The sequence below is a fragment of the Sinocyclocheilus grahami genome, unplaced genomic scaffold (assembly GCF_001515645.1).
Source record: "Sinocyclocheilus grahami isolate Dianchi unplaced genomic scaffold, SAMN03320097.WGS_v1.1 scaffold134.1, whole genome shotgun sequence".
Taxonomy (NCBI): Eukaryota; Metazoa; Chordata; class Actinopteri; order Cypriniformes; family Cyprinidae; genus Sinocyclocheilus; species Sinocyclocheilus grahami.
Window position 1 is genome coordinate 1092079 of NW_015505313.1, and position 21775 is coordinate 1113853.

Sequence of the window (21775 nt, forward strand, 5' to 3'; positions counted from 1 at the left end):
TTTTTACACGGCACCCCTGCTCTCGACAGACCCCGGTTGGAAAACACTGTTCTAAATAATTCCGCAAGTGGGGCTTGAGGAAGTGACGTCGCCTGTGTCTGCGCAGTGCGACCTGATGCAGCCCCTGAAGCGAGACACAGGAAACAGAAATACTGCAAAATAATAATAATAACGAGACGAAATAACGTTATAACATTTCGTTTCATCTCGTTTTGGTCAACGAAAATGAAGAGACATTTTAGCATAGTTTTTATTTTGCAAGCCACATTTCGTCTCGTTTTTATTTGTCAACGATATTGCATTGTACATTTAATTATCGTCATCGTCACATGACCAGCATTTTCGTCTCGTCTCGTTTTCGTCACGTGATACAGGTTCGTTGACGACTATATTTAGTCATAATTTTCGTTGACGAAAGCAACACTACTACTACACACACACAAGTCCGGTGAGCGAGTCAATAGTTGTGGAACTCCAAGGCTGTCAAGGCTATTTTATTCACTTAAAGGGGTCATATGATGCTTTTTTAAAGATCATTATTTGGTGTAACAAAATATGTTGACATCCTTTAATGTTCAAAAAACACATTATTTTTCAAATACTGTACATTATTGTAGGTCCTCTATGCCCCGCCTCTCTCAAACGCTTTATTTTCTACAAAGTCCCTCCTTCCGACAAGCGCAGCCTGCTCTGATTGGCCAGCTGACCCAGTGCATTGTGATTGGCCGAACACCGCAAGCACTCGTCGGAAATGTAATGCCCCTTTCCATAATCCCGAGCTTCATCTTTCAAAATAAATGTAAATAATTGTCATTAGTTTTACCATCAGTTCAAGCCCGAAAGGGAAACAGAGTCGCGTGACAGACACAGTGATGAAGCTGGTATGTGTTTGCAGTACACAAGCCACGGTTAAGACTCCACTGTGATGTGACCCTGTCTCTTTCTCTCTCTCTCTCACACACACACGCACACGATGCGCAAAACTCTGCATTTGAACAGTCAATAGTAAATACTTAAACTAATAACAAAACAGTAGCTGATTCAGATGCGCCAGATTGTCATAGCAAAGTCAGAATTACCTCCTCTCCTAGGTTCACGAAACGGTCGTCCATAAAATGCATTGCTGTTCTGTTGTAAGTAATCTTAAAGATTCCTAAATGCATCTACTTTCGGAAGGCCAAATAAAGTGCTTTTGCTTTCGCCTGGAAACACACAGCGTCTCCCTGACATGGCTGCTTCAACACTAACCGCGGTTACTGAAACCATGCCTTCTTTCTTTGCATGCACATTTAGGCGGCATTATGCTAATATTTCCACATAGTGACGTAGATATGTGGGGGCGTGTTAGAACGAACAGTTTTAGAGGGCGTGGCAGAGTCTTAACTTTGATAAAGAATATCTCTTTGGTTTGAGACTTTAGTCTTTGCAACTTCAGGGATCTTATCTATGCACAATCAGCTTGTAACACTCCAAAAAGAAAGGAAAACTTGAAATCTCATCATATGACCCCTTTAAACATTGGATGAAGTGATTATTTTCTCTTTAATACAGAGGATGCCAATTTTTTTCCCGATGAGTCCGCCATGTTAGCAAGAATAACGTTACCTGCTTGACGGATAGTAATGTCTACAATGGACACGACCGCTGTCACGGTGCGACCACAACAGCTTGAAGTTGTCTAATTTGACATGGTCTCCCTGTTACACTAATAGTAATAAGGCTTTCTTCTGTGTAAACTTTTCCTTACGAGTACAAATTTAGCTGTGCTATTTGTTTATTCGTGTCCCCTTCAAAAATTGCTCTTGAGAAATTGCATGTTTATTGTCCCCCCCCTACTGTTAGATGAAATTTACGCCCCTGCCCTTTTTCAAATCAGGCTGTTCTCAGCTTCTTGTCTGTGTGACATCACACGGACGAAGGCCGCTCCCACGATTGTTGATTTACACAGCCGTCTTACCTTAGACCCACCCTGAGTGAGCTGTAACAGTCTGACCACCACTGATTCGATGCTGGAGCAGATGTAGACAAGAATGGCTCCATAGCAATTGAGGTGTTCTGTTCTTGGATGTAATAATGAACATAGCAGTCGTCATTTACTCCCGACATCAGAGCTGCTGAAGACGCAGTGGATTACTTTTGTTTGTGAAGGGAATGCGCCCCCGATACCTAAATGAGTTTATATTTGCGCGTTTATGTCAGTTTATGTTTATGCAGCTTCACTTACAGCAGAAGTGAGTATAAGGGTTTTTAAACAAGTAAACACTCTCTCAGAGCCCGGTTTGTCACCCCACAGAAGAGAAAGGGTGGAGTCAGCAGAGCTCATTAGCATTTAAAGCAACATGCAGAAAACGGGTTGATTTCTGCAGAGCTGATTTTGACAAGGCAACAAGGGTGTTTTTTACACTACCAGTGAGAAATGGTAACCAAAGTATGTTATAGACTTTTCATTAAGACCCTAAAGAATCATATCAACTTCTGGAAAATTTCTTGCAGAAAAGACATTCTATAAATTACTGTAAAACTAGATCAGTAATTGTAAAATGATCTGTGGCAAACATAAATTGTTGCTGTTGGTATTCAGACCTAATGGCAAAAAATTTAAAACAAAACCAAAGTGTCGAAGCCATGGCACAGTGAATAGTAGGGATGTGCATCTCATGACTCAGGCCGATACGATATGCATCTTGATGCGTAGCCAACGAAATGATACATTAACAATACATATGAAGCAGCTACCGATGCGATACGATTCACCCGTTACGATGCAGTGCGATCCGATTCGATTCAATGGAGAAAATATGATCACTTTTAATGCCTCGAGGCCCGTTTCACATAACACGTTTACCAAATAAGCCAGGCTTATTTCAGTTAGTTTGACTCATTGTCAAATTATTTGGTTCCATAAAGCAAACTTAACAGATTAACCTCAGTCACTGTGGCAACTTATGCTGGGAAACTAACCTGGTCTAAAGCAGGCTAACTGTCAGATTAAGCGGAGTTCCTCTAACACTGACCAATAGGAACCCAATGATATTGCTACTCTCTACCATACTATTATTTGACTTTTTTTTTTTTTACAGTTTCTAGCCATGCAGCCTTTCTCTCTGGTTTTAATACAGCTGTACCTTTTATAGTTTGCAGAACAGATAGCAAAAAGCAAAACACTAGAACATTACAATCTAAAATTGCTCTTTAAAGCATTAAAATAACTAAATTAAAAGTTAAAATCACTGAATTAAAAATTAAAATAAATAATAAAGAAAATTACTATATTTTAACTGGTATAAGAAACACACATTAACTCATCTGAGCTTATTAATTAGTACTGTATTAGCTTACATTTGATTTAATTACAAGTCCCTTCACAGTTACTGCTATCATAAAAATACACTCATATGTAGGTTTAAAATTCTACAAAAGACACATTTAATGTCCAACAACAAATATTTTAGCAAAACGTTTATTTATTATTGTGAGTCAATTCGATTGCACTCTGTCTGTTAAGCGTGCATCGTGTAAGCCTCGCCCACTCCTGACAGAAAAATGGATATATTTGCGTGACTTTGTGACATTTACAGATGAAAAATATAACTGTGACATGTCAGTTATGCACTGAGGATAACACAACGTCTCAAATGCATTAAACAGCACAGATATATTCACTGTTTGTCATGGTGGATCGATCAGGTTTTGGACTTTAATCCCCACTTTTCCTTGGGTCTCCGTAGTGTTGTGATGTGTCATATTCACGCAGCAGCAGCGGTGATGAGAGAGCACGCTTGAGAAACAGTTTAGAGAAGAGAAATCAATCTACATATAAAATATTGGTCACAGATTATTGGTCACTTTCCAAATAATAAAAGTATAGCGCATCCACTAGTAATTTTATATAAATAAATCAGATTTTACCGATGCAAACATGTTAGAAACGATGCATCGCGATATAAATGCCAACTTGTATCCGATAACATATATTTAATGTTACGATAACTTGTATCCGCACACTTTTTAAACCGATGCATCGCATCGTTACATTTTTATGCCGATGCACCGTGCGAATCGGGGAATCTTCCCATCCCTAGTGGATAGTGCAAATGTTCATGACAGTAAGAGCCATTATGCTTGCAGGGATGCAGGTTTGAATCCAGATCTCAGTCCTGTTCTCTCTCCCTAAAGTTTCTGTCTTGCCATTCATTGTACTATAATTTTAAAGGCAAACAGATTATCTTTAGACTAGCAGTGTGGAACAGGGGTGGTACCCTTTCAAACGGTATATATTTGTACCTTATTTACTTCTAATGGGTTCATATTAGTACCATAATGATACATTTTAGTATCTAGTATTACCTTTTGAAAGGGTACCCCAGTGATTTGTATTATTTTCTTAGAGTATGTTTACCAAGGCTGCATTTATTTGATGAAAAATACAGTAATATTTTAACAGTTATATTGTGAAATATTACTACAATTTAAAATAACAGTTTTCTATTTTTACTTATTTAAAAACATAATTTATTCCTGTGAGCAGAAAGTTCAAAAGAACAGCATGTATTTGAAAAAGGTTTTTTACTTTTACTGTCACTTTTGATCAATTTAATGCATCCTTGCTAAATAAAAGTATTAATTTCTTTCTTTCAAAAAATAAATAACACAAAAAAATAAATAAATTACTAACCCCAGACTTTTTAAGTTTTTAGTTTATGTAAAATAAAACATAATACTGGGATAAAATACAGTGTGCACCTTCAACAAAGCATCCAAGTTGGTCCAATATGCCGGAAAAATAAGCTCCGTTACTTTATTTCCTCAACAAACTAATGTTTTCTTCCAGCATATTCACCCCCTTTTCATCAAAAAGAAGCATTTCTTCAACCGTTTTTCAAAAAATAAATAACACAAAAAAATAAATAAATTACTAACCCCAGACTTTTTAAGTTTTTAGTTTATGTAAAATAAAACATAATACTGGGATAAAATACAGTGTGCACCTTCAACAAAGCATCCAAGTTGGTCCAATATGCCGGAAAAATAAGCTCTGTTACTTTATTTCCTCAACAAACTAATGTTTTCTTCCAGCATATTCACCCCCTTTTCATCAAAAAGAAGCATTTCTTCAACCGTTTCTCATCTACTCTCCATAAATGACCTCTGTCGGCCCCTCCCCCTGTAGTTGATTGACAAACTGTAATGAGCCCCCCTCATTCGGGAGGGACTGGGGTCGAGGTCACCCCCCGAGAGGCACGTGCCCATTGCAAACTGAACCCCAAAAAGACGAGGGGGGGATCTTAATTTAGAAGCAGTCTTTTCTTTTTGTCCCATTTGGTGGCTTGTGCACAAAATGGTGTTCGTGAACCCAATAACCTTTGTTTTCAACAACAAATCAAGAGTGTTGCTGAGTAATTATAGCGATCCAGCAAACAGTTTGGGTACGTAATTAGCTTGTGCATCGATGTTTAGCTTTTCAGGGCTTAATATACACAGCAAAGGTGTCAGTCACACCAAAAGCAGGTGGAAAACTGGATTTAACGTTTACAGGCCTAGGGGATTGTAGATCAACCGCTACGTTTGAAAGACACGACGAGCACCTGCATCAGCCATCTTGTCTCTCCCCCATGAAGCCTGCGTTAAAGAATCTCTCTGACGCAGCAGCTACATAAATACTGCAAATCAAGAAAAAAACATGACACTATAAAAGATGAAAGTGGCAAGACAGAAAAATGAGGACAAAGGAGGAGAGAAACCCGCCCTCTTGCCTTTCATTGTTAGCGGAATGAGGGAGCACGGGAAGGCGGAACGAAGAAAGTGACTAAGAGATAAAAGCAGAGGGTAAGAATGAGGAGTCACTGCGGAAAAGCTGATGGGATGATGGGTGAGGGGGAGCGAGGGATGGAGGAGAGAAGGAGCCAGGGATGGGGGAGGAGAGGAGAGGAGAACAGAGAAGATAAAATGTTGTTATCCTGTTGACAGACTCAGAGCCCTGGGGTCCGCTGGGAAAGGGGAGGAAAGGAGGGGGGTCTTTCTTAAACAAGGAAGTAACAAACTGCTGAGGCGATCAAGCATACATGTGCGCGTTTCTCTCTCGTGTGTGCCCGCACTGCACTTCTCTGCTCTACGGTTTGCCACAGGCGATAGAATTGTTACACTAGCTTCAGTCATTTCCTGTTCGTCAAATCTATCCAGGAACCCAATTTTCCAGACTCGTCTCTCTCCACCCTCGGCTTCCTGTACTATCTTTGTCAGCACAGCCAAAGATGAAGCATGACGGTAAGAAATACACCCTATATTTTTAGAAAACGAACGTAGGGTATAGGGAAGCTACCGCACGTTTGCAATACCATGACCTAAAGACTCTGCCAGAGCAAGTGTTGCTGGGTATGAGACGGGGGTACGAAGAGGAGCGTGCTGGGAGCGTTTGATTGGCTGTGGATGTTGCTATCCCAGCCCTGATTGGACAATTCGGAAATCATGCTGCTGAAAGCAGAACCCTTTGAACTGTGAGACAGCAGCTGAATAGACAGGTCTCTGTGTGTGACGGAAACAAGCGTGCACGTATGCAGCCTATGAAACCTTACACACTTGCGGTTTCATACTGTACTTTCCCGTGATTCAAAGCAATGACGAACACACACATGCACAGATTCATAGTTGATTCAGCGTGAGCGTTTGGGTACGGACAAATGGAGTGTGCGTTAAGCATGCATGGATGAACAGCCTACAGAGACGTTCCCGATTCTCGGTAGCCAATCGCAGTGCAGCGGCCCGTGCTCCGCGCCAAAAAACACAATCTGACGCTTCTGTCACGCACATGGGCCATGCTCTTCATCATGCTTCTCTACCCAAACTCCTGCAGGGTCATGAAACACAACCTAAAAATGCCAAACGGAACATGGAGGAATGTTGCTTAAATCTTACCTAGTGCACATTTAAATGTCGATACAGGTGAGCAAGTTTCATACATTCAGAAGACATGTTCTCACTTGATTCTATAAGAGTATGTGTGTGTTTATTATAGATGGGTCATGATGGTCAGACTAGTCTGTCTGTATATGTGTTTCTCAACTAAGGGTTTGGGGCCCACTTGGGATATATGAGGGAATTTCAAAAGTTGTGATTTTTTTACCTGAAAAAAAATCTCGAAAGTGAATCAAATCCTAAAAATTCATGTCCATTTCATGTCATTATTGTTGTTATGTCAAGCTCTAAAGTATTTTTTGGGTAGAACTTGCTAAAACACTCTCATATCTAAACGGATACTTTTCAAAGAACCACTGCTTCAACAATACATTTCCAGACAATTACAGTCAGACTTCAAATAGTTTGTTCTGATCATTAAATCTGTTCTGAGCAAAGTCTCTTATTATACGTAATTTGTAGGCCTTTTGGGAGGACTATGATAGTTTTGTGCAGTAAAAGGTTATATTTTTTAGCCTGTATGTTGTTGCCCATCTATAATTTATCACAATAAAAGGCTGCAAGTTCTTGCTTGCAGTCTACACTATTTTTTTTAAACCTGGTCTATGTATACAAAACCTTTTTAAGATGAAGTGTCAAGTTAAAAATGCTTCAGCTTTAAAAAACGTGTCTTGAGACCTCTGCTTTGTGTTCCATTCTATTGCACTCTGTCTACCTGTTTTCTAACGCAAGAATGGATCTTATGCAACACCCCCCCCTAGAAACACATCAGATCGGGTTGGGTAGACATCATCCTAAGCCAGTCTAATTATACAAAATATAAAAAGGATTGTTTATTAAAAAAATTAATTGTATCATCATTTACTCAATCTCACATTGATCCAAATCCATATTTTTTATTCTGTGGAACACAAAAGAAAATATTTAGACAAAATAAAAGTTAATATTGTTTGGACCAAGGTTATTTTCGTAAACGAAAACTGAAACTAAGACTAAAACTATTGGTTAAAAAATATTTTCGTAAACTGAAATAAAATTAAAAATGTCTAAATAAGTGAAAAACTAAAACTAAACGAAACTAACAACAGTAACTGAAAAACTAACTAAAATAAAATAATATTTAGCAAAAATAAATAATCGTGTTCATGATTTAATAAGCTCTCATTCTGTGCCACAAAATCTGACCTATGGTTGTTTAGGGAAATACCTGTAGAGGCTTCATGCACCTGAGTCCTAAGCGGCTATTCTATTCAGAGAATGCCTTTTTGCATTTAATAAACAAGACACTGGAAATGTAATCGGAAATAACTATAAAATATGAAATGGGAAATAATAATAATGCACACCCATTCAGCGCACAGACGTTTAAAAGCGTGCTCGACGTGCGAGAACAACATGAGAGTGAGTTAACTAAATTGTTTTGGATGAGCTGACTTTAGTGAATAGTCATTTTGTCACGCTTTTACGATTACTATGGCAACGTCGGCCTTGAGTCCATGACTGCCTTGACTGTACAAAACGCATCCAAAATGAGAGAAAGGGTTGTAGGCCTTTTGGGAGGACTATGATAGTTTTGTGCAGTAAAAGGTTATATTTTTTAGCCTGTATGTTGTTGCCCATCTATAATTTATCACAATAAAAGGCTGCAAGTTCTTGCTTGCAGTCTACACTATTTTTTTTAAACCTGGTCTATGTATACAAAACCTTTTTAAGATGAAGTGTCAAGTTAAAAATGCTTCAGCTTTAAAAAACGTGTCTTGAGACCTCTGCTTTGTGTTCCATTCTATTGCACTCTGTCTACCTGTTTTCTAACGCAAGAATGGATCTTATGCAAATACCCCCCCTAGAAACACATCAGATCGGGTTGGGTAGACATAATCCTAAGCCAGTCTAATTATACAAAATATAAAAAGGATTGTTTATTAAAAAAATTAATTGTATCATCATTTACTCAATCTCACATTGATCCAAATCCATATTTTTTATTCTGTGGAACACAAAAGAAAATATTTAGACAAAATAAAAGTTAATATTGTTTGGACCAAGGTTATTTTCGTAAACGAAAACTGAAACTAAGACTAAAACTATTGGTTAAAAAATATTTTCGTAAACTGAAATAAAATTAAAAATGTCTAAATAAGTGAAAAACTAAAACTAAACGAAACTAACAACAGTAACTGAAAAACTAACTAAAATAAAATAATATTTAGCAAAAATAAATAATCGTGTTCATGATTTAATAAGCTCTCATTCTGTGCCACAAAATCTGACCTATGGTTGTTTAGGGAAATACCTGTAGAGGCTTCATGCACCTGAGTCCTAAGCGGCTATTCTATTCAGAGAATGCCTTTTTGCATTTAATAAACAAGACACTGGAAATGTAATCGGAAATAACTATAAAATATGAAATGGGAAATAATAATAATGCACACCCATTCAGCGCACAGACGTTTAAAAGCGTGCTCGACGTGCGAGAACAACATGAGAGTGAGTTAACTAAATTGTTTTGGATGAGCTGACTTTAGTGAATAGTCATTTTGTCACGCTTTTACGATTACTATGGCAACGTCGGCCTTGAGTCCATGACTGTACAAAACGCATCCAAAATGAGAGAAAGGGCCGGGCGCTGTGTTTTCACCGCTTGCCGTGTCCTGTGTAGCTTTAGAACTGGGATCGATTGCGTTGCTCATCTGGAGCGGCTCGTCAAAGTAAAGTGCAAACATAATTTAAATCACCATATCGCATTTAGTTTTGAGTAGTATGAAATTTCAAAGCATTTTAGATTGTTTCTTCTTACTGTGTACGTTCATAGAGGGAGAGACGAGACATACAGTAGTGTGCACCGGTGGCTCGTCTGTGCAAAAGATCCAACAAATGAATGCATTGAAAACACAGATGGACAAAAATAAAGTTTACAGAGTTTCAATGACGATTACAAAGAACAGGTTTTCTCAAATCCAGCACTGGAGGGTCATTGTCCTGCAGAATAAAAACTCAACTGCCTGTAGCTTTCTAGTAACTCTGAAAACCTTGATTAGCTTGTTGTTTGTAAACTACTGGCATGTTTAACAAGATTACATCTTTAATATGAATGAATATGAACATGAATATGAATGAATAAATTGTATACATATACGTTGCATTTTTTGGTTTTTGTTCAATTGTAAAAATTGATTTAATGGTTTGCACAAGAGTTAACTGTAAACTGTGCAAACATTCAACTTTGCTCAAATTAAATGTCTTGCTTTGGTCTACACTGGAAGTGTTCCATTAACTCTGCTAAACTATAATAACTAAAACTAAAATATATAAAAACTAAATAGAAATGTGTTCACAAAATAAAAAATAAAATAAAACTAACAAAACCATTAATGAAACTAACTAAAACTAAACTGAAATTATAGGAAATTTGAAAACGATATTAAAATAAAAACTAATTTAAAAATTCAAAACTATAATATCCTTGGTTTGGACCCCAACGTTCTTCAAAATATCTTCTTTTGTGTTCTGCAGAGTAAATGATGACAGACTTAAATTTTTCAGTGAACTACCCCTTTAAGATCAGCTAGTCAATCAGTTGTTCAGATAACCCATAGACTAGTCAATTTTGAAAATATATATCTGCACATACCTTGCATTCTTCTAGGTAAAAGAAAACAGAGCAAGTTAGATGTTTAATCACATTTGAAGGCCATTTCTGACAACTAACCCTGGCTCCTATGAGTAATATTCTGCTCTTTACTTTCTGGGGCATTCTGGCTGACAGGGTGACGGTGTCCCGGGTGACTTTTTCAGTTCAGACACCTTCAGAACATGATGTGAATTAGACAGCTGGCACAGAACCGAACACATAGGGTAATCATGTCAGCTCAAACCGATTATTTGACACATGAAAGATTAAAAGAAAATGACTCTGCCATCCTTAAACCGCGCTCTGACTCAGGTTTTAGGGGCGTATTGTCAACTGGAAGATATACAGACATGCATTACTGATCCCCAAAGGGAATTTGTACACGTTCCAGGAGGAAAACATACAAACAAGAAGTTATTAGAGGGTCTTACTGAACGAACCATAGATGTCATATAAAGTATTAAAGCAGAGACTGTAGTCCCACAGTCCAGCTGACTAAGGAGAGCTGAAGAGTTGTGTGTGTGCACTTCAGGTCCTCGGGGTCAGGCTTTATGAATGTTTCAGAGGAGTGTCTCTTCCTCTCTTCTCTCTTTGTTTCAGGGTGACTGAACACAGAGAGCCAAACAACAGCTTCATGCTGCAGCCACACGGTTACATCAGACAGATAGACAGCAGTGGCGGCTCGTGGGTTTTAAAATAGAGGAGGCGCACTAATTGTATTGGTCTGGGATCCCTGCCGATTATTATTATTATTATTATTTGCTTAACCACTTTAAAATGGCTTTTTGGTTGCTTTTAGTCAGAAAACAAAGAAAACGACATACATACAGCAAGTTAATATAACTTCACTTACCCAGCCTATCACTTGAAGCAAACACCCATCCCTTCTTAAAAGTCTGTGTTAAAAGAGAGCTTCCTGTTGCGCCATTTAATTAAGCCGACTGCGGTAGCCTATATCCAGCTTAGGCTGTTTTCCCTAAATTTGTATATATACTGTTTGAATGACAGCTTGGTAAATCTGTTGGCAATCAAATATTAAATATCGCAACTCATCATAAGTACTTTTTACATTATCAGCGCAGCGGGAGACGTTCAAACTAATATCACGTAATTTACGTCTCTTTGATGATTGGTTGATATCAGAAGGGAGGCTAGCCTCCCTTGCGAGGTTTCTTTTCGCAACACTCCTCAGCGCTGAAAGTGAACACTCGATGCTGATTGGCTAATTTGTTTTACCAACGGAGGCACGGAGCTCAGCTCTCCCCCGTCCTCCACCTACCCTTCTCTATCTTTAGCGGTTGCAATTACATCAGTAGATTCGGCATATTCACGATAGAAAAGCGGCGCTTTCACGTTATGGTATTACAACTGTGAAATTACAAACAAAAAATACACATTCTGAGACTGAAATGAATTGTGAATTTTATTAACATTAAATCGTCCTCCTCCCATTTTCACCTCAAAATTTTGGGGAAGCTGTGCCTCCCCCGACCAGCCGCCACTGATAGACAGACAGACTGATGGACAGACAGACAGTCAGAATGATGAACAGAGAGACAGAAGGATACACAGATAGATGATAGATAGATAGACAGACAGACAGACAGTTGGAATGAGAAATTGAGAGACAGAAGTATCGATATGTGTATAGGCAGAGAGATAGACAAACAGCGAATAACAAACAGAGGGACAGAGGGATAGACAGACAGACAGTTGGTAAACTGAGAGACAGAAGGATAGATAGGCAGATAGATAGACAAACAGTCTAAATAAGAAACAGAGGGTAGATAGTAGGATAGAGAGACAGAGCCACAGATAGATAGATAGATAGATAGATAGATAGATAGATAGATAGATAGATAGATAGATAGATAGATAGATAGATAGATAGATAGATAGATAGATAGATAGAGAGACAGAGAGACAGTTGGAATGACAAACTGAGAGAAAGAAGGATAGGTAGGTAGATAGATAGACAGTCTGAATAAGAAACAGAGGGACAAAGGGAAGATAGTAGGATAGAGAGAGAGAGAGAGAGACAGGTAGACAGACATATCTGGGATCAAAAACACACCTCAGCTCAAACAATTAACTGAATGGAGTGAATTAATTTTTCTGTAATTTTTCTTCTGTGTTTCTCAAGCTTAGTGCTGGATTGCAGGCAGACAGCAAGGTTGATTTATTCTCAAATGACCTGAAGGACAGCACAGATATATCTGTAAGCAAATATCAGCTGTGTGTTCAGTATTGGTTCTGTTTCTAGTGGACTGGAGGAATAGGTGACGCTTGCACTAATGCACACACATACGCGATGTCTCTTTTCCTCTCATGGCTGAATTGGTCTCAGACACATTAACATAGCCTTTCTGAGGCTGTTCCAATTCCTGCGAGATCATCCTGACCATCCAGCACACACACACACACATGCACAGAGCAGCGTGAACACACAGATGCAGCCGTGTTTTAACCTCATGAGGCTGTTTGCTTTTGGGCCACTGCACCTCGCACCCAGGGGTCTTTCTATGGACATCTGTGTGAGTGCATGTGTGTAGATGTGAGGGAATAGGTGTGTTTGTTTACCTTGAGTGGGGTCATGGCTTTCCCAGAAGACTTTGAGAAGTTTCTCTAAGCTGACGTCTTTAGGAGAGAAGACCACTCGCAGTACTTCCGTGTGCCCTGTTAAACCTGGAGAGAACAGCACAAAACGAAATTAGATCATGCACAAATAGAGCTGTTCAAAAGTTCTGTGATTTTGCAGCATACATTAAACTCAGGCATTAGAAAAGGAACATTAAGGATTTTAATGAATCTTTTACTCAGATATCAAGTTGTTGTTCAAATATTGTAAAACATGTTTAAATATTATTAAAATACTGTTTTTTGAAAATATTTACAATTATTTTTAGCAATATTACCAACCTCATGAATGTAGCAATAGCAACACATACACTTTTATTCAGCAATGATGCATTAAATTGATTTAAAAAAATGACCGTTAAAACATGTATATATTGTTACAAAGGATTTCTATTTCAAATAAATGCTGTTCTTTTGAACTTTCTATTCATCAAATACTAAAAAATATTAATAAATGTTTTTTGAGCACCAAACAGCATATAACAATGATTTCTGAAGGATCATGTCACACTGAAGACTGGTGTAATCATGGCTGCTGAAAATTCATTGTTGCCTTCACAGGAATAAATTACATTTGAAAATAAAATCAAATAGAGAACAGATTTTTTAATTGTAATAATATTTCACAATATTACTGTTTTACTGTATTTTTGATCAACTAAATGCAGCCTTCATGAACGTAAGAGACTTCTTTCAAAAAATGAAAAACCTACTGTCTTTTGAACTGTAGTTTAAGTGTATGTGTTTGTCGGTTTCATGTGGTTATGATGAAGATACACTTCTCTCATCCAACTTTATCAGGTGCATGCTGGGATGATGTTAAACTATACTGGAGTAGTGCCCACAAAGGCTTAAACATTTAAAATGGTTTTGTAAAGAAATTCACGAACGATTTCAGCCACAAAACGCAGGCACAATTTAAAATTAAATACAAAACTAGATTTAATCATTTAAGCATAAAGTTTAAAAGGTTTTCAGATCATAGGAACCATTCTGTCAAATGTGTCCAAACTTTTAACTTGTACTCAAAGACGAAACCTTTCATAAGCAATTGTGTAAAATTGTATCTGCATATGCATTTGCTACTCTTACAAATAACAAAGCCTGTCTACATATTAACCCCAACACCCAACGCAATTCTGACAGCCGCAAGTCTTCTCCACACTACACACTTAAAAGAGCCTGTGTGTGTGTTTGGAGAGAGAACCCCTCTGCAGAGCTGCAGTCAGAACCTTCTCACTGGGACCAGTTCAGAAACTGCAACATCACAGCTGCATCCCTCCCTCCATCTCATCTCTTCTGAACTGTCTGGCTACAAGTAGGTCATACAGAGGAAGGGGGGACGGGCTGCGGATCTGGGAGAGAGTAGTGCACTCTGGGTAGTTCACTGCAGATGAAGGGAATGTTTTGGTGACGGCTGCAGTGAAGCACTAATCTGGGTGCAGTGAAGCTGCTGCTGCTCTAGTGTTTGTGACTTACGGTTGGGAAAAATCGTCATCAGAGACCTCTTTGATATGGGAGGTGAACAAGCATGCAGCAGTGAAAAGGAAGTGGGGAAAATGTATTTGGGCATGTGTCTACATGCATATCTGTATTTGATTGGCTGTGTTTGTGTGGCTGGGACTAACCTGAACACACTTCATGGTAGGTAGGGTTAGGTGTGAAGCCCCCAGCGTAGCCCACTTGTGTAGAGAACACACCAGGAATCCTCCAGAAGCGCCTCTCTGCTCCCCAAAAACAGCCCATTCCTGAAAGGAAATGGGACAGAGACATCAAATAACAGTAATAAGAAGAAAAATTTAATCTTTTGCAGATAAATCACACAACACAGGCAGAAATTTTAACAAAATGTCCTTTTTGCTTCTTCCACAAAGCCCTTCCTAACTACGTCAGTTTGACATCTTTAATGCTTCTGCTGATTAATATATTTTTACATACTAAAAAAAAATCTAATTCAGACCCTGTTGATACTCTGTGACCCTCTCAAAACAAAAGCTTTCCCCAAAACTCATAATCTATGCAAAACAAGACAGACCCACAATTTGAAAAGCTCAGTGATAAAGTTGATTTGTGGTTTCCACAAAACACAACTGATATAACACTGATTTTGTATTAAGAAATGTTTCTTAAACACCAAAACAGAATGCATAGCATATTAGAATGATGTCTGAAGAATCATGTGACAATGAAGAATAATGTCTGGTGAAAATGCACAGGAATAAACTACATTTTAAAATAGATTAAAAAAGAGAAAAACTTATTTTAAATTGTAATATTATTGTGTTTTGATCAAATGCAGCCTTGGTGAGCAATTTCAGTTAGGATGCTAGGTAGTTGTCTATGTAGGCAGCTCGCTAGGTCTTGGAACAGAACTACTATGTTTAGACACTCTAAGGTACGTTTACATGGACAACAATATTCCCATTTTAACATGATTAAGACAATACTCTGATTAACAATCTACCTGTAAACAGAAATTTGTGAAGTCATATTCAAAGTAATCATTGATCAATGATTATATTACTGGATGCTCGAAATTGAACAGGAGAATGCACGTTTTAAACAGCGTATGGTACAGGTAAGTTAATCGCCGTTCTAATCTAATGCGCTGCTGCACTGTAACGCACACACGTAGGCTACAGGCAGAAGCTCGTACATCACGCACACGTCGCACATGCACAGAATCATTCAGCGCGGAAATGTATTGTCAACACTGTTCTGTGATTTAAAATAGCTTAGAAACTGAAAAGTTCAAGCATATATTTCTTAATAACTAAATCCCACAGCTTCACTACTAGTAGAGAGACGCTGCCAGGTAGAATTAATTCTCACTATTAGTAATTTTTACTGTGCTACTTTATCTGTATCTGATTTAGAACGAGCAGAAATCTGTGAGAAATAGAACGACCCAAAGACAAAAGAACTGATAAAAATTAGCTGTAATAGGAGCAATAGCCATGTGGACAGCGCTGTGTCATATGCCATAGCTGTGCACAAGGTGTTTGTCACTCACTATTAGTAATTTTTACTGTGCTACTTTATCTGTATCTGATTTAGAACGAGCAGAAATCTGTGAGAAATAGAATGACCCAAAGACAAAAGAACTGATAAAAATTAGCTGTAATAGGAGCAATAGCCATGTGGACAGCGCTGTGTCATATGCCATAGCTGTGCACAAGGTGTTTGTCACAGCTCCGGACTTATTTGTTCATTAATGACGTCATCAGCGACTAGCCAGCTTCGACTCGACTTTAAAAAATCAGAAGTTGTTCAACCCCCATGTACACACCTAAATCACATACCATTGTGTAGGACTTTTTGACACATTTTGCGACAGGATACACACACGGCAGTGGTCAACCATTTGACGGCAAACAAAAGAGCATGGCTTCAACAGGTCTGTTGTCTATTTGCACATATAGCATGGCAAATAATTAACTGCATTTGAAGCTTTCGGAAAATTGAAAATGAAACACCCCAAACTGTATATGGCACCATAACGAAGACGAACTATATGCTGATATGTGAAATTCTGGAGTGGTCGTCGGATGGCGTCGCGTGGGAACATGAAAGGAATATTCCAAAAGCAACTGAAGTAAACAACTTAATCATAATATTGTCTTATTCCGAATAAGGTCAATAATTAGATTACTGATGTCAATGTAAACGTAGTCATTGACATTTCAACTGATTCATTTAAATGAGCCTTTAGCCACATTTTTATTGGCACTTGAAAACAAGAAGTCAAGAGGAGAGATGGAGAAATGAGATTGGAACAGGCTGGACTTCAACCCAGATCTCCCATGGGCCACCACTCTGACACAAGTGGTAGCAATACGTTAATTGTACCTAAGAAAGTCTGGAATATGATCCTTTCCAAACTCACCAAACATGATCATCTCCATGCCATCAGGAAATGGCTCCACTGTGGGGTTCCCATTTGCTGCGTGCTTTGCTGCAGAAACAGAGAAAGACAGCAATATAAATGTTCTGTAATAATGGGGTGTACGCATGCACGAGGTGGCGCTGTTCCAGATGGTGGGACTGTCAGACTGGGTTCTGTGGCGAGGATTACTGCAGATTTGCCTGGTCTGCTCAGGCTAAGCTGAATCAGTGCTGCCGTTTCTGCAGTGGGAGACACTTAGCAGATTACACTGCTGAACCTCCCCCCACCCAACACACACACACCTCTAAACCATCCAGAGAAGGTTACAAACTACTAGTGACACGAATGCATCGGAAGGAGACAACATCAGCTCTCTGAAAGACCTGTGGAACAACCTGCAGTGGATTAGTCCACATGGGTGAAAAAGGATGGACAAACAAAATGTTTCCCGAGTTGGATGGATGAGGCCAACTGTGCCATACTGGTATTAGAGCAGTAAAGAGGAAGAGAAAAGTGGCACAGATGTGGGGAGGATTAGAGCTAAGAAGACTGAAGTGATTTACCACCTAAATCTCCAGGCAGCAAAGGATAGTGGTTTACACACAGTGCACTGATATTAGCATATGGATGAAGAAATGTGTCATGGCCCCACAAACAAACACACACAATAGTGCATTTAGGGCTATCTGCACCTCATTCCCCCTTTAATCTCCCTAAAGTTTAAACTATACACGATAAAGACCTTAATACTGAAAATCTGTCTATTACCAATTGCAAAAGCTTGGTCTGAAAGTTAGCCTAGCGTAGCAAAGTATTAAACTTTGGCACGTAACATATCCTGCACTATGTTTGCTAAGGAGAGGTGTGCTATTACTTTTCTAAGCAATTAGCAATTAGACTTTTTTTCTGATGAGCATAAATGGACTCACACTGAAGGAGGGACCTGAGCCATATATAGAAACTAGAATATAATAGAGACTTGGAGATGGGCGCTTTTTACTTAGGTGAGTAATAAAGAACCCAGAACACTGTAGCAATAGCATTTGACAAGGGCAAGCATATCTCATTTTGTTCAGTATATATAAAAACAGAATCTATGGATATACAAAATCTGGTGTTGGGTTCAGTTCAGGGTTATCTCTGCTAAATCTTTGGTAACTCTGATTTAGTAGAGATAACCCTGAACTGAACCCAACACCAATGATATGCAATCTAGAATTGTCAAACTCTTTGGAACCAATTGGAAATGATTTCACTATTTGTAATCCAATTATAAACATACCTAGCAGGGTGAAATATTGATTCACCTGATTCCATAACCACCTAACCATATTGTCTTGAAGGTAAACTGTGTCTCTTGCTTCAAGCGGGACTATATAAATAAATCTATTATGGAGAAAAAGTCTATACTGCATCTAGGCCTAACTGCTGTGTTTATGACTCTGAATATGAAGGAATTGCACTCTTTGGTAACTCTGATTTAGTAGAGATAACCCTGAACTGAACCCAACACCAGTGATATGCAATCTAGAATTGTCAAACTCTTTGGAACCAATTGGAAATTATTTCACTATTTGTAATCCAATTATAAACATACCTAGCAGGGTGAAATATTGATTCACCTGATTCCATAACCACCTAACCATATTGTCTGGAAGGTAAACTGTGTCTCTTGCTTCAAGCGGGACTATATAAATAAATCTATTATGGAGAAAAAGTCTATTCTGCATCTAGGCCTAACTGCTGTGTTTATGACTCTGAATATGAAGGAAAAATCAAAGCAATCTCAGTATGAAAGTGTCTCTCCAGTCTTCACGTTCTTGTTAAACATTGCACATTAAAGGCCGTTTCTGTTGGACCGCACCAACACCACCTCATGCTGGGTCAGCTTGAATCAGCTGAGATACTGGAGTCACCGACAAGTTCAAGTGCCTGTATGTCCCCTGGAGGCGACTGCTGATGCATTCATACCATACTTTCTATTCAAACCTGTATCCAAGCAACCATTTCCGGTTGCTATGGTGAAGGCTGGCCCTCCTCATTGCTACAGTTTACACGATAGTGCACGTAATCTGTGGAACACCTCCAGCATTCTGATGCCCGAGACAAAACATAAGCTAACAGATACAGTTGTAGAAAAACAGTATTTTCAAGCCCTAAGCAAACAAATGTCAACTTTCTGAATGGTCTGATGATGTAAAAAGATGGGTTTTATACAATAGCTCTATAAAAATGTTCACAGGCGCACTGATGAACATGGCTTTGCTCAGCATGATGACCCAAATGGGTCCATAATATAGATTTGTTCTTTAAAAAAAACCCAGAAAGCTCATGACTTATAGTGAAAGGCCAGTAGTATATTGTAATCTAGGGCTTTGGAATCTCGGCTACTAACTCAAAGGTTACGGTTTCAATCTCAGGAAAGGGAAGCTCAGGATCTGGAGAGCTACTGTGATTACAGTTTTACTCGTCACCACTGTGCCCTTGAGCAAAGCTCTTAACTACAGCCTGTTCATGGCGGACTGAGCCTCCTATTTGTGTATTCTATGTAGCTTTGGATAAAAAGCATCTGCTGTGTGGGGGGGTGATGGAAAACCAATAGCAGTCACTCTTTACAGAACTTTTTCTTCTCCAAGGTCAGATGAATTTGCTCTTTAAATGGCAATGGGGTAGAATGTGCATCATTTCAGGGGATATACACACAATGGGCCTCATTCATGAAACATTTGTAAATATATGAGTAAATTCTGAGTAATTTACGCTAAAACGGACTTTCCCGAAAACTCTCCTCCGGATTCACAAATACTTCGTTAAGGTCAGATTTGATAGTTAAATGTATGTATGTTAATGAATTCCAATCATTCGTTAATAGGGCGCGCATGCATGCTCATTCACAATTAGCATATTCCCCGCCTATGAATTACAGCTACACAAATTACGTATTTAGGAATGGTGTGGAATCCTTGGACTCAACTCAATATATAGCATAAATGCATAAGAGACTAATAGGCTATACGCCTAACAATAAATTAATAAATTAACGTGTGTCCACCAGAGCGTTTTTAGCCAGCTGACATAATGCCTGGTGCTCTTCTGAAAACGACCAGCTGGTGGTGCTTGAGAGAGCTTTGGAGGCACTGCTTTTCTCCAAATAGGTATAACTGCAGACCGGAGATCTCCAAAATGGGGCGTGAACTCCAAAAGTGGGCAGAACCTCCAAAATGGGGCGGGGTCTCTTTGCGCAAAGACTTTTATCATTGGCTCTGGCTTCGGCCAATTGTTATTGACTTACATTTCAAAATAAAACTTTATAAATTAAACATTGTTTCTAATTGATCTAAAATAAAATATGCTATATAAATAAATATTCTCTGTGAGAGCAGAGCCCAAAGCTCGTGGCCAGTGGTGTTCGGCCCGGAATTTGAACCTCTGCTTAATAAACGGGAATCACCCACGAGCTCTCCGAACTCCAAAAGTGGGCAGAACCTCCAAAATGGGGCGGGGTCTCTTTGCGCAAAGACTTTTATCATTGGCTCTGGCTTCGGCCAATTGTTATTGACTTACATTTCAAAATAAAACTTTATAAATTAAACATTGTTTCTAATTGATCTAAAATAAAATATGCTATATAAATAAATATTCTCTGTGAGAGCAGAGCCCAAAGCTCGTGGCCAGTGGTGTTCGGCCCGGAATTTGAACCTCTGCTTAATAAACGGGAATCACCCACGAGCTCTCCCGCGAGCCGTCTCAGCGCAGCGCAGGGGAAAGATTTTACTCTATTGCTTTGTTTTAGCCAACGGGGGCGTCCCAGGGCTCGAAGGAGGGGGTAGTGACACTAGGTGTAACTAAAAAGGTGCCATTTTTCGGTGAGGTCCGGTTGGGGAGTTACGGAACGATCTCATATCGTATAATCTTATCAACTGTTTATCTCCTGAACTGCAACATTCTTTACCACGCTATTCAGCGCCAGTCCCGCCGTGCAGTCAATTTCACTGGTTAAGGTTAGGGTCAGGTGTGGGGTAGGCTTAGGGGTTAGCATTTATTGTAGCATAGTGTAAGAAAACACTGTGATTGACACAACAAATAAAATCTTTAGAATCAGCTGTGGGGCGGACGTTGCACTGAAGTGGATTGGGAGAAAAAATTGCGCATGCGTGTCATGTGCCTGTCTGTCAATGGGAGGAAGCCACGCCCTATTTTGGAGCTCCCACCCCGGTTTGGAGTTCCCGCCCCCATTTGGAGATCTCCAGGCTGCAGTTATACCCTTCTCCTTTTTTCTGGAGTGACGCGTTGTTTGCTATGATTTGGAATATTCACGGCAGTAACATGTTACGAGTATCTTATTTTGAAGAATATTACTGAATATAAAAATGCAGTAACCAGCAATATTAACTTCTCCATTGTTGTGTTGTACAAGTATGATCATGGTTGGTCAATGTAATGTTTGTCCCGCCCCTCCCCCACTGTGATTGGACGGCTGTGTAAAAAGGGACAGTGACGAGCTCTGCATTTTACCCAAAGTTAAAGAGTAAAAAACTAAAAAAAGACAGGGCAAATTAACTCGTTAAATATCATTCTAATACATAGTTCATAAAAATGCAGTGTCATCAGTTTGTCTAAAAGAATACAGAACGTTTGAATGTTTTATGCACCATTTACACATGGTAGGGAGCAGGTGTAAATTTCTTTCGTACCAACTAACATTTTCA

The 21775-nt window shown here is 38.9% G+C and overlaps 1 protein-coding gene across 2 annotated transcripts in view; it reads right to left on the bottom strand.

Annotated features, from left to right (window-relative positions):
• LOC107590893 (peptide methionine sulfoxide reductase MsrA 1-like) overlaps positions 1 to 21775 on the bottom strand; it is a 40846-nt gene that overhangs the window by 13843 nt on the left and 5228 nt on the right. For both annotated transcript variants that reach the window (XM_016279837.1, XM_016279838.1), the window contains exons 2-4: positions 17067 to 17135; positions 14809 to 14928; positions 13124 to 13228 (exon numbers count right to left, since the gene is read on the bottom strand). In XM_016279837.1, coding sequence (XP_016135323.1) covers positions 13124 to 13228; positions 14809 to 14928; positions 17067 to 17135 — 294 coding nt within the window. The remainder of the gene's footprint in view (positions 1 to 13123; positions 13229 to 14808; positions 14929 to 17066; positions 17136 to 21775) is intronic.